We start from the raw sequence: 14130 nt of genomic DNA, 5'->3' as shown, positions 1-14130 counted from the left end.
GTCTTTATAGTCTGATTTCATATAACTAGCTGCATAACATAGTACGTCTATTTTATATTCTGATTTTATATAACTAGCTGAATCATATAGTATGTCTATTTTAGTTTTTTCAGAAACCATCATCATTTTCTCTAACTGTACTTATTAATTTGCATTCCTATCAGAAGTGTTAGTTCCTTCTTTCCCATGCCCTCACCAGCATTTGTTACTTTTTTAAAATATATTATCCATTCCACTTGCACTGAGACAGTATCTCATTGTAGTTGTGATTTGTATTTTCCTAACGGCTGATAATACTGATGCTTTTCATATTTTTTTGGGCCATTCTTATTTTTTCCTTGAGAAAGTAATGTGGGAAGTCCTTCTGTATATGTGTTGCTTTTATTGGTTAATGAATAAAGCTGTTTCAGCCAGCGGCTTGGCAGAATAGAGCTAGATGGAAAACCTAAACTGAATGCTGGGAGAAAGAAGGCAGAGTCAGAGTAAAGTCGTGTATCTGCCTGCAGGAGACAGATGCCTCCGCCAAAGCTCACCTGAACCTTGCCAGTAAGCCACAGCCATGTGGTGGTACACAGATTAATAGAAGTGGGTTAATTTAAGATATAAAAGCTAGCTAACGATATGCTTAAGCTATTGGCCAAACAGTATTGCAAATAATATATTTTCTGTGTGATTATTTTAAGTCAGGGTAGTCAGGAAACAAACTAGTGGCCTCCCCAAACAAGAAGGGTCTATTCTGATCCCGTCATCTGCCCGTTTATAATTGTATCCCTCTGTCAGGTGACTCTTTCTCCCTTCTATAGACTGCCCCCTTGCTATGTTGAGTTTTGATTGAGGTGTGGAGCTTTCTAATGTAATGTTACTCCGTTCTGTTTGCTTTTCTTTTCTGTGCTTGTAGGATGCTATGTAGAAAACCATTGTCTCTAAAGAATGTCTTGCAATATTTCCCATTTCATTTTAGTGTTTGCAGGGTTTGGGATTTTGCATTCAGGTTGCTGCTATATTTTAAGTTATGTTTATAAGTGATGAGATAAAGGGATGTAGTTTTTCAGTCCTGTGCATATGCTTATCCAGTTTTTTCAGCGTTATTGTTCTTTCTCTAGTGTATATATCAAGGACTAGTTGACTGTAGAAATGTGGACTTAGCTCTGGGTTCTCTGTTCTGTTTCATTGGTCCATGTGTCTCTGTTCCAGTACCATGCTGTTTTATTTACCATAGCTCTATAATAGATACTAAAGTATTATAATGTCTTCTATTTATTTACTTATTGGCAATTGAACCTCACCCTTCTGGCCCATTCTCCATGGACCAGCCTCTTCTATGGCTGTCAGAGGTCTACTTACTGCCCGAACCAGGAGGTGAATGGTTCTAGTGTTTACTTATTCCAAGGTATTAAACCTATAGTCTGAAGCTCTAGACTTCCTGACTTTATCTACAGGGACTGTCCCAGAACCAGAATAGTCAAAGTAGATTATTTTTCTTTTACTATGAATTTTTTACTATTAAAGCCCTCTTATTTCTTAGGTATTCACTCCAGAAACTAATCATTATCCTTAAAGATTTTAAATTACTCCCCAAGGAACCATACTGATATAGTTAATATTTCCTACTACATGGTTGAAAAGTATCTTCAAGGACTGGTGAGAAGCTCAGATGGAAAAGGCACTTGCCACAAGGTCTGATGACCTGAGTTCCATTTCTCTGGGTACATAGTCCTGTAACCTCCATACATGTCACATGTAGTACATGCATGTACCACAAGCAGTCCCTGCCACACACATACATATAAAATAAATTAAATATGATTTAATAAAACAGCTTCTGATAGAATCTAACTATGACTCCCCATCTATTCAAAGTAACACAAGTGATCCAAGAGACTCAACTTAGAAGCCATCATTAGAACAGCAAGTAACTTCAGATCAGTCACAAAAAGAATATACAGAAATCAATCATTCCCATGTCAAAGTAATTAGAGAATAAAATGGTAACAGGAAATCTATCACAGTGGCAAAAGATACATGTAAAATGCATACAAATTTACTTGATAAGACAATAGGATATAAATGAAGAAAAAACATTGTGAAATTCTATCAAAGGACTTAAATCAAGATGAATTTTGAATAAATAGTATACAAGATGATGTCTGTTGTTGGGATAGCCCTGAGAAACTCAGATGGTCACAAAATTCTGAGATTTGCTGACTCAATTATTTCTATGTTAGCTCACTAATTGCTTTATTCCTTATATTGGGGAGCGTCTCTTGCTTCTTCAAAAACCACCAAGCATTTCTAGAGATGACTAAGAGGTTTATGTTCTCCTTGATCAAAGTTAACTACAATTATTTTCTGATCTCCTGTTACTTGATCATCTCTATATTCATTTGCCCCCTGTTTACTGGATATTTACTGAGTGTTTACCATGTCCTAAGTACTATATAGATGTCCACTACCCATTGCTTATGGCTGCTGGCAGCGGGGTGGCCCTTGGCTCAGAACGTGATCTTTTGTCTCAACTGCCTCTGTGAAGTCCTAGTAGCAATGGGCTATTTCATGAAGGTGTATCCTAAGGTTTCAAGGATGCTCTTCATGAATGAGCACTGTGGGAGAAGGAATGCAGAGTGAGCCTGTTAGTAAAGATAGTGCAAAACAAGAAGCAGAGGAAAGCTAAAGTTCATGGCATACCCTGAGGGCCATTTCTCCTCCCACCCTTTATCTTTCAGCCTCACCCGCCAGCATGTTTTGGAATTGCCTCTTCCTATTTTTTTAACCACCTCCTGTTTTATCACCTCAGCCTCTGCCATTGCTGAACCTCCTCTGTAACCCATCTTTCCAACACTAATACCTAGAAGCTCAAGTATCTTTATTTAATTTTAACTAAAGGCAATTTAATGATCTCTGTCTCTCTTTTTTCCTCTTAGGGGTGTATTATCTTTATTTGCCTAACTGAGGCCATCCCTAAGTTGTTGTGGTCCTGAAAAGATAACTTCTCACCCTTTGGAAGACATTCTGATATCCACAGTGGCACATTTTAAAATATTTTCCTTTTCCTTTACTGCATTGGAATTTTGAAGATACCAAGTCTTTTCTAAGCAAATAAAAGAAATCTCCCACTATAATCCCTATAAAGTTAACACATTGAAATCATCTAAGCACCAATAAGACAAATATCAAAAACAATGATAATAGAAAAGTAACTATACTAATGGTTTAATATAAACACCACTCCAATGGTACAATGAGAAAACAGAAATTGAAAGTATCACAAAGTCTAGAAACTCATCTAAGAATAGAAAAGCATTTAGAAAATAAAGAATGCAATATAAAATACTATATAAATATAAATGCAATATAAAAATACAGAGAAATATTTTGTAACGAGACCAACAAAGGTCTTTCTAACCATGGGGAAATGAGAAGCATTCTTAATAAATTTGTTTTTTAAATGTGGTATGTCACACACAGGAGTAAAGCTCAAAAGCACTATGCTAAGTAAAAAGTGCCAGATGCAGATGCCATGTATTATGTGATCGATTATATTTATGTGAACCTAGAATAGGCAACTCTAAAGGGCCACCAGTAGATTAGTGGTCATCAGTGAAGCAGACAAGGGTTTAACAATGAGTAGTGGATACAGTAATGAAACGTTCTGGGATAGGTAGTGACAATGGGTGAGCAGCTTTTAAAAAAAAAGTTATTGCTTGAGAATTTCATATTTGCATATAATGTGGGTTTGTCAACTCCATCCCCAAACTCCTTCTGCTGTAACCCCTCCCATATCCCTCCTACCACTTTTTCTTCCCCCGGGGAGTGTTTGCTTTCTTTAACCCATTTACTTCACTTAGTACTGCCAGTATCTACACATGTGTAAGGTCATCCACTGGAGCAAGGACAACCTATCGGGTTGTCCCTGAAGAAACTGGCTCTCCTTTCCCCAGCAGTCATCAGTGGGACTTTGTGAGCCCTTCCCCATAAGTGCTACTATTTGGGTTGGCTTGATCTTGTGCAGGTCTTGTGAGTGCAGTCACTGTGGGTGCTTGGGTACAACAGCATTGCATTCATTACACCTTGAAAACACTGTTGGGGGTCAGTCTCCCATTATCTTTGCTTCTTATGATCTCTCTGCCCCCCTCTTCCGAAGTGATCCCTGAGCCTCGAGGGGAGAGGCTGTGATATAGATTTCCCATTTAGAACCGAGCACTCCACGATCTTTCATTCTCTGCATATGGATCAGTCATGTGCACATGGAAGCTTTCTGATGGGGGTTCACCAGCTAGTCACATACAGTAAAGGCAGGATTTTATGATATATCAGTTATGTCTCAATTTTTAAAAGATATTAAGGCAAGCTAGTTCTACTTGGGGTGTTATGAGAAAATGAAAACTTGGTATGCTGGTAAAGAATGTCAAAGATTATAAATTCTAACTTTTTAAGATAAATGACTGTTAAGCATATAAAGTACAAATTAAAGCAAGAAGATGTAATATTTACTTGGAGGCACAAAAGGAAATTGTACATTTCCATTCTTGGGTAGAATGTAGTCTAAATGGTTATTCTATGATACTGGTTCTCAAGAGAAAATTTATGGTTTCTCCAAAGCCTTTTATTGTTTCCTTGCATTTTCATTTCTAGGAACTTCTCCTAAATAAATATTTGCTACCTAAATGGCAGGTAGTAAATTCCTGTTGATATAGCAGCATGCATCTGCTGCTAAAAGGGGAAGTCAGAGTGAGAATATATAAAACAGCGCAGACATATGGAGTGCATGGGGAAACCCAGAGAGGTGCTCCAGAGTCTGAGGGACTGCCTCGTATTGACAGGGTCATATCATTTGTGTTTTCTTAGTCATTCTTATCCATATTTTCAGTTAACTGTGATTTCTAAATACTCCGTAAAAGTATCCTTTATAATAATAAATTATTTCTGTTTTTTTTATTTTTAAATGCTATTTATTTTATTATATTATTTGTTTGAAACAAGGCCATAGTGTGCAGCTCAGGCTAGCCTTGAACTCTTCCCTCCCCCTGCTTTTGTCTTCTGGGTGCCAGAATTTCAGGCGTGTGCCACCAGGCCCAGCTAACAAATTCATTTTGCAGCCCACATTTTCAATGTGAAAAATCTTTCTTGTTTTGGTTTAGTGAAGCCCTCAGCAGGAAAGAGATTAGAAAAGACAAAGACCCTTGTTCTTCTCCTAAGACTAAATCAGTGATCTCAACCTTCTTGATGCTGTGACCCTTTAATACAGTTCCTCATGTTCTGCTGACCCCCAAACACAGAATTTTTTTTGCTACTTCATAACTGTAATTTTTCCACTGTTATGAATCATAATGTAAATATCTGTGTTTTCTGGTGGCCATAGGCAACCCCTGTTTAGGAATTGTTCAATCGCCCCCCTAGTCTAGAGTAGTATAAAAATCCTTCAAAGCCAGGTTCTCACTCTCTGTCCATGGGGTTGTCTTCAGGGGTGGGGGTGTCAACATGGCTCGGGGATTTGGTCAGTGGTAATGGTCTAACATAGAACATTATAAATTTAAATGTTTTTAAGATTTTTCTATTTCCAATACAGCTCTGTGTGCACTGCCATGCTCGCACCCAAATGGAATTCTTCTAATTGGGAATGTGTGTCCCTTGATGTAACAATTTCTTCTCCCGTTTTCCTAGACAGAATCATGAATAAACTGGAGGACAAGCAGGACCAGATGATACCATGAAGAGAAGTTTACAGGCCCTCTATTGCCAACTGTTAAGTAAGTTCACGCCGCATTCATTCTTTACCTGGAATGTGCCAAGGTTGTCACTTTTCGAGTGCCAGGATCTTGGTAGAGGAATACTAGGGTTGGGTCGTTTCCCGTCTGCATAAGCCACCAAGCATCAAGTCGCTCTCGTGTCTTAGGCATCCGTCATACTGTAGACGTCATTATAATTCTGGTGTGACTTAGTTCAAAATGCACATCAAAAACATAATCATTCTTTATTCCGTGGTACAATATAAGGTGTTGCTGTATGATCTTGTGTTGATTCCTCGTGGGAAAGAACTGGTAGATTGTATTTGCTCGATTTTTGTCACATGGAACCTGATAGGCTTTGGGGACCACACAGCCTTTGGCTTGGAATGTGATGCGTAGATATGCGTGATTCTCAAATAGTGGAATCAATGTGGTTTCTTGGTTTTTATGGCTGAATAAGGAGTATGACCTTCCGTGTGTTGCTCATGCGCTTTGGGGTTATGTCATAAAGAACCGTTAATGGTGGTGCTGGGGTGGGAATAGCTACTGAGTTGAATGGAAAACCCAGTGCAGTACACATTTTTGATGCTCTGGAGATCTCACTTGACACAACAGACGCTGGCCACTCTGAGTCAGAGCAAAGCCACTGCGTTGGAAACCTTGAGGATGGAGCACATTGTGTCTGGAGAGCCTGGTGGGGAGGCGGATGGAAGACAGGGCTTTCCTAAACCAAGCAGCGGCTGACTTTTGCTGAGTGGATAAAATGAATCAAATGAAAACGATTGAGATGCAAATCACCAGGCAGTAAGCCCATGGAGTTTCCAGCCCAGGTTAGATTGCCGTGGCCTGCAAAGCTCTTTATCTACACACAGTTTGGGGCCAAGCGTTTTAATTGGCTCATTTTGTCTGCTGAATTCTAATTCCAGAAGCTCGTAAGGCTCGGTCAGCCTGCTGGAAAGTTGCCAGGCTTTATGGGGGACCTTCTTCTGTTCTTTTTCTGTTTTCTATGGGACCATAGTTCGTTCTCTCTCTCTCTCTCTCTCTCTCTCTCTCTCTCTCTCTCTCTCTCTCTCTCTCTCTCCCTCTCCCCCTTCTCCCTCTTCCCCTCCCCCTCACTTTATAAAAAACTTATTTGTTAGAGGGGGGCTTTACAGATTGAAGAGGCTATGCCATAAAGACATGAGTTAGTCTACCTTGATGGAAAAAGAGACCTGTGAAAGATAGTCTCTCCCCTCCCCCATCAACACATGTGTTACATCTCAAAGAAGGGATGGTAGGCTTCATTGCAGGAGAATTGGGGCACTGCAAAACAGCATAGCAGATTTGAAAGGTAGAAAAATGTTTGAGGAATCTCCTGTGCTGATTGTGTGTCCCATGTCTGTATATTACTTAAAGCCATGTATTATCTGAAAGGCATTAGATAAATTATTCTACCATTCAGAGTTAGGCCTAATGTTGCACAGTATCTGTTCTTCTAAACTCTAAACCGAGCACCCTAAAAGCTGGAGGGGTCAGACATCACCTGGACCGCTATAGGCACCAATGGTCCATGTTTGTAGAGATGCCAAGAGAATTTGGTAGTTAGGAGGTAGGTCATAACCGTCACTAACCCTCCCTGGTTATTGACATGCATAATAACTCATGTATGCCATTGGCATCCAGTTGTTAAATGTGGTAGTATGAATGTAACTGACCCCATAATCTTATAGGGAGTGGCACTATTAGGAGGTGTGGCTTTGTTGGAGTGGGTATGGCCTCGTTGGAGGAAGTGTGTCACTGTGGGGGCGGGCTTTGAGGTTTCCTGTGCTCAGAATACAGCCTAGCATCTGAGTTGACTTCCCATTGCCTGCAAGATGTGGAATTCTCAACTATTCCTCCAGCACCATACCTGGCTTTTATGTAGGTTCTGGGGATCCAAACTCCGGTCCTCATGCATTCCTCAGGTTAGTCCAGTCTAGAGCTCGGATCATAATGGGACTCCGTAAGTATTTGATTTTATGATCGTTCTCCATAAAAATCTAAGATATCATTGATGCACTGTTATTGTGTGAGCCACTAAGAAAATGTTGCCTAAGCTTTTACATGCTGTCAATTAAACCTCACCCTGTAAAAACAGGTGCATGGGTAACATGCATAATTAGTAGCTGGACTGTGGGTAATATAGTCCTCAAGCCTTTGCCACTCAGTTCTCCCTCAGGGCCAAGCCTCGGCAAGGCCATCTGTAGTCTTCCAGTTCCGGTGGGTCCTCTGAAAGCTGGGGAGAGATCCGAGGAACTGTGGCATCACACACTGAAGTCAGCTTGTGTCTTCTGTCTTCGTGTTTGCTTCTCCTGACAAGTGAGGGGAAATCTTCCCTTAGACTAAAGTCGGGGAGCTGATGTAGATTATAACGGGCACGACCTTTTGGTCCAAACAACCACTGACTCTAAATCTCGCCTTTCTGATGTTACAGGCAATCATACAGCTACTGAGGGGCATTCCGAAGGTTGGGGGAGTGGGAGCTTCACCCCTCATCCTTTGCAAAGGATGACACTGCCACTGTCTGGTCCTCACCGCCATGGAGTGTGGCAGTGCTGGATTCTGGATAAAGAATGAATGAGTCCAAATCCTGGCTCTTCTAATTATTGGGCTCAATTTCCAAACAAAACATAGCAATTAGAGCATGCTTCCATGGCTTACCAGCTGCTGGGCCCCCTCTCCCCGGGGCTTTGCCCGCCCAGCAGCTGATAATTCTTGACCCTATTAGTGACTGCTGTGGGAACATGTTAGAACTTGGGTTTCTCTTTCTTCCTTGCTTTGTGCTGAGTGTTTGTTTATTTGTTTGCTTATTTTTTTTAAAAAAAATTAAACATTGGAGGCCAGATAGTTTTCCTTTCATGAAAAGATTCGCAAGGACTCTCTAGGGATAGGACAGGTCTCTGTATCTCTGCAGTCATCCACATACATTTGAGGTGGAAATGCTGTGCAGTGTGACCCTTAGCATACACGGTCTTTAAAGGGCTCCTAATTGGTTTAACGCCTTTTACATTATAGGTTGGGATTCTTAAATTTATTCAACTAAACGGTTCCTTTTTTGCCAATGAAATCTTAAGATATTTTTCCACTGTAAGCAATGTCAGTAAAGACTGGAAAATATTTTTATGCCTTTGACTGCCTTTCACCATAGAATTGCCAGGGAATATCTGAGAAAAGTTTTCAGAAACCCTGTTGACTCTAGTAAATAAATCCAGTTTATTATGAAAGACCCTCTGCTAAAATATATGGGAGGAGACAATGTTGGGTTTGGATGTAAAGGATGTACTCTGAGCTCTCCCCTATCCTCTGAGCAACTGTGTAACTTCACAAAGTGCTTTCTCAACTGCGACGCCCAGATGAAAAGTATAATATCTACCTTGATATAGACTCATGAGACATAAATGAAAAGGGCATAAAATATTCCAGTGTTATGAAATGCCCTTCAAATATGAGCTGTTGCATTGTCAGCAAACGGTAATATTTAGTAAATAACCTTTATTTGCTTAGCAATCTTATTTTAAAGAAAGGAGAGAAATAGTCTATATTACTCTGTCCAGATGCCAGTTCAGATGGGTTCTGCTCACCTTCACTCTACATAAAGTACATAAATTGAGGAGATGATTGATTAGATAAATAGATAGACAGATAGATATCACTTTGTTTAACAACATTGTTAAAATTTTGGAATTTTCTTCTGAAAAAAGAAGGTTAAGCAGGGTTTGTTTTGTTGTCATTTTTCAATTTAAAAAGACATTTTCCCCATCAATTCTATATTCATTTGTAATTGACCTCAGAGTTTTCAGAGACAGGAGTCACTGGCTATACTAATGTGTGGTAGATATTAGAGATTCTTGAGAGCAGAACCTATGAATCTTCCAAACCCAGGACCCATTGGCTCTGCAGCCTCTCCATCCAGTCCCCCCCTCCCTCCCAGCCCTGCCTCTGCTTTAGTCATTGGCAGCCTTTTCCCTGTGGCTGCTCCTCACTGTGGCAGTTTGCCAGCCTCTCCCCTCCTGGGCTGGTCCTCTCCCACTGCAAGTGTCTCGGCAGTGCCTGTCAGGTGAACTTGGCTTTGTTCAAGCTGCACCAGGGCACTCTCAGGCACCATGGCTTGGGGAGTTACCCAGATAGCAAATCAGAATCGTTTCCTGGGTACCTGCTGGAGGACACCCCTGCGTTCCTATTTGCGGTAGAAGGTAAATGAGAGGGGAGGGCTGGGTGCTCTGAAGTGAAACACGGCACAGGAATGGTAATGACCAAAATGCCAGCTGCTCCCCTGAAGATCCCTGTGAGGCGTGGCCAGCCCTCCACCCTGAGAGAAAGCCAGCCTGAAAGCCAGCCAGAGTGACGAAGGCAGCTTACCTGACTACATGGAGACCTAGCTAAGCAGTTCTCACCACAGTAAAGGGGAATTCCTCGGGAGAGAGGATACTCAGATAAATGGTCAGCTCATTTCATTCATATATTATGGTTATTTTGACCATAAGTGTAAGTGTTAAATGATTGAACTAAAAAAATAAAATGTAATAACTTACTTCAATAGACTAGCTATAGAAATTTCATTCAGAGAAAAAAAACCCATATTTCAGTTGACCTGATATTGTCAGGATATTCACTTTTCTCATGGCAAGTGTAATAGAGAGAGATGTGAGTCCTGAGGGAGCCCTGTGGGTTAGCTTATCAAAAAGGGTCCCCAGGAATAATGCATAGAATCATAGAAGAGTGGGCCTAGGCAAGGCAGGAAGCCCAGAAAGGGTGGGGCTTCTGTCTTACAAGCTCTGGTAGGAGACAGCTCATACTTCGGACTATCTCCCTTTTGGAGGCAGAGCTGGAGTCTGTATTCCTGGGTATGTCAGGTATCAATTGAGTAAGACAAGGGCACGTCAGGCACTCTTCACTTAAGCTTGGGGATTTGCATGTTAACGTACATGTCGAATGTTCAGGATGATCCCGTAAACACTGGGCCATTCTTCTTACTGTCCATATCACCTCTCCCCTCTGCCCTCCCATTTTTTCTGAGAGTAAATTTAGTAAGAGATCACATGTCTTCCATTGCTGAGAACTTGACCTAGAGTAGCGGAGAAGGCTGGTGAAGGTTGGTGATAAGCAGTCTGCCGTTGATGCGCCAACTACACCCCTTGACCAGAGCTGTAATTGAAATTGCTCCTGTATAGAACACCCCTACTTTATTGAATTATAGTGATGAATATAACCGGGTATTTTATTTCTTTATTCCTCCCCTGTGCGACCTACATTTCTTTAACAATGCCATCTCATAGATGAGAAGAAACTCTTCAGTTGTTGGTGACAGGGACTGAACACAGGACCATGCACATGCCAAGCAACCATTCTGCCTCAAAGCTTTATACTTATCTTTATTAGCCATTAGTATCTTTATTATTGTTTGTAGGGCTGGGGGTTGAACCAAAGACCTTGCCCATGTAGGCAGGTATTTGGAATCATTACCAATCTCAAAATCCAAATTTCTTCCTACTCTGTGGATACTTGAAAAAGTTCTAGGTTTAGTAAGATGGTTCCACAGGGAAAGGTGCTTGCTGCCAAGAATGGTGACCTGAATTCAGTCCCTGAGACACATGTGGTAGAGGGAGAAAACTCTCAGAAGTTTTCCTCTGACCCCCACATAACGACGGACTTACACACACCAAATAAATGTAATAAAAAAAATTAAATCATGAACTTATGAAAAACAAAATTATTTATAGATTTCTAAGGCAAGTTGCAATGTAACTATGAAGGAAGGAGGAAATAGCTGTGCAGATGTTCCTGTGGGGACATCTTGATGGACACACATCCTTATGTATCCAATAAGAAATCAAGACCTTGGCTTCAATGCTCCATGAGACTGAGCTGGGTGGCTGCCAAGTCATTTACTTTTGGAAGGGAGCAAAAGGACAGAGGAAGAAAGGAAGCGTTAAGAGACGCTGTTGCTAAATCTCAGCAGACATTGACCAGGGTGTGGCCATTTGCTGCCCTTTTCTCTCATCTTCTGGAAGGATCTTTGTTCTTTAGCTTAAATAGAAATCACATATCATCACGGTCAAAAGGACAACCCACTAGTAATGTCCACTTATTAAATGGATAAATAAAGATGCTGTGACCACCCTGAGTGGATAAGCAACATGGCCAGGCCCCCAGCCTGGTTGACGTGAGGGAAGCAGCTTAAGTGCCACCGAAGCAGGGTGCATGCTAGGTGTCCTCTCCGGTCCCCTCACCCCACCCCGACCCGTACCCAGGCACGGCAGCTTTGTTTCCTTTTCCTAGCACCTTAGCCTGTTCTCTGCTCCGTCATGCATCCTGGCCTCCCTGTCGCCTGCAGTTCAGACCCTAGCCCCACACCCGAGCATGTCACATCCTAGTCTCTCGGCCACCTTGCCCTCAAGTTCCACATGGCATTCAGGTAAGCGATGCTTCTCTTGCCTGGATCTGTTTTTACCACTACGTGTCCCTGAAGAATGTCAGCTAAAAGCCAGCACAAGCTATTTTCAGCCTCCAAAAGTACCTGGCCCTTGGGTGTTCCACCCTCTCCTGGTGACAGTGGCGTTAGCAGTGAAGTGAAGTGAGCTAGACAGAGAAGCAATGGGCAGGCTGTTGGATAGTCAGAGAGAACCACAATCACAATGAATGTCATATGTCTTCCCAAACATACAACACAAGACAGATTCAAAAAATTTTTTCTGGTAGTTACATTTGAAAAAAAAAACTAAGTGAAAAGAAATGAGTGAAATAAATTCCATTCCAATATCAGTTTCTATTTAATACAATGTTCTGTGTCCTTACATGACTCTGGTCTCAGAACCCTGACTAGGAGCACCAAGGGAATGAAGAAAGGACAGACACATGGACCGAGAAGCTGGGATTGGATGGTCTGGGCTCTGATGGAGAAGCTGCAGCACCCAGGAAGCTCAGTGTGCTTGTTATATGTAGGTGACAGAGAAACGGGGTTATTGCTTATAGCTGAAGGAAGCAGGATTGCATACAGATAACCAAGGGGGTGGTGGGGTCAGTATACACAGCTGAACGAGGAGGTGGGTTTAGCTAATCTCATAGAAGCATTCTCTCTAGTGGAGCAATCTGCAGGCCTTAAACATCTAGAAGGAGAAAGTAAAAAAGGCATACTGCGCATACTGTTGCTCTTTTCACCAGAATCCGAGGAAGGCCTTGTCATCCCTCTGAGCTCTCCCTGGGGAATGCCACTTCCCTGGGGCTGAGACATCGGGGTCCTTGACAATGCTATGTTCGTGTCAAACAATGCACATCCACTCGGGACTCCCCTCAGCACCTGCACGGGTGCATCCAGAATACTGTTTCGGTATGAGGTCAGCACTCCAAAGTGCTTAGTCACATTGCTCTCCTCCACGTGCTCATACCAGTCCTTGGAAGTCTCCTGGATGGTGTGCAGCACATTTCAATTTAATACTAATTTTTTGTCCGAAGTATTTGACATTAAGATGTCATAAAATTGTTAGTTGCCAGGGGGGATGCTGCTGAGAGATGGCTCGAACAGTAAAATGCTTTGCCACTCTAGCGCAAGGACATGATTCTATCCTGGCATCCCTGGAGGATGAAAGCCTGTATGGTGACTTATTATTATTATTATTATTTTGGTTTTTCAGTACAAGGTTTCTCTGTATAGCTTTGGTGCCTGTCCTAGAACCCTGTCTGTAGAGGAGGCTGGGCTTGAACTCACAGAGATCCACCTGCTTCTGCTTCCCGAGTGTTGGGATTTAAGGTGTGCACTACCACTGCTTGGCTTGGCAACCCATATTAAAACCCTAGGGTTAGCAAGGTAGAGACAGGAAGATCCCCATGACTTACTAGGTGGCCAGTCTAGGTAATCAGTGAGCTCCAAGTTCATTGAGAAACCCTGTCTCAAAAGACAAGGTGAAAGGTGATACAATACACCCAGCATCAACAGCTGGCCTCCATGGGCACACATGCAGGTACTCACACACACATACTTGCATGCACACACACACACATACATACATATGTTTATATACACAAACACACATACAGATACAAAATGGATAATTGAAAAACTAGGGTTTTTAAATGAATTAAAATTAAGGGATATTTTAAAAATTTGTTCCTCTATTACACTAGCAACATTTTGGGTCTGTTTCAGTTGCTTCAGACTGTTGCTTATGAAGGCCCCCGCAGCTCCTCCTGCCTTGTATCACTGTGTGGGGACAGAGTCTCATGCGGGTAGAATCCCTGAGACTGTCTACAGATTGTCAACTTCTTGCCTGACATGTAGAGAGAAAGAGATGGAGAGATCATTTTAAGACCTTGTGAGCTATGTTGTTTAATCCTGGTTTGGTCTAGAAAGGGCAAAGGCAGGGCCCTCACAAGTTATCCAGGGCCAAAC

At 41.8% G+C, this 14130-nt stretch overlaps 1 protein-coding gene across 5 annotated transcripts in view; it reads left to right on the top strand.

Moving 5' to 3' along the window:
• The window catches only part of Tmem108 (transmembrane protein 108), a 275455-nt gene that overhangs the window by 139704 nt on the left and 121621 nt on the right, over positions 1 to 14130 (top strand). For 4 of the 5 annotated variants that reach the window (XM_057766262.1, XM_057766264.1, XM_057766263.1 and 1 more), the window contains one exon: positions 5662 to 5747. In XM_057766262.1, coding sequence (XP_057622245.1) covers positions 5708 to 5747 — 40 coding nt within the window. In that variant the 5' untranslated portion in view covers positions 5662 to 5707. The remainder of the gene's footprint in view (positions 1 to 5661; positions 5748 to 14130) is intronic. The other variant, XM_057766265.1, reaches the window with a different exon arrangement.

This window comes from Chionomys nivalis, chromosome 4 (genome assembly GCF_950005125.1).
Source record: "Chionomys nivalis chromosome 4, mChiNiv1.1, whole genome shotgun sequence".
Taxonomy (NCBI): domain Eukaryota; kingdom Metazoa; phylum Chordata; class Mammalia; order Rodentia; family Cricetidae; genus Chionomys; species Chionomys nivalis.
This window is presented reverse-complemented; position numbering and strand designations above follow the sequence as displayed.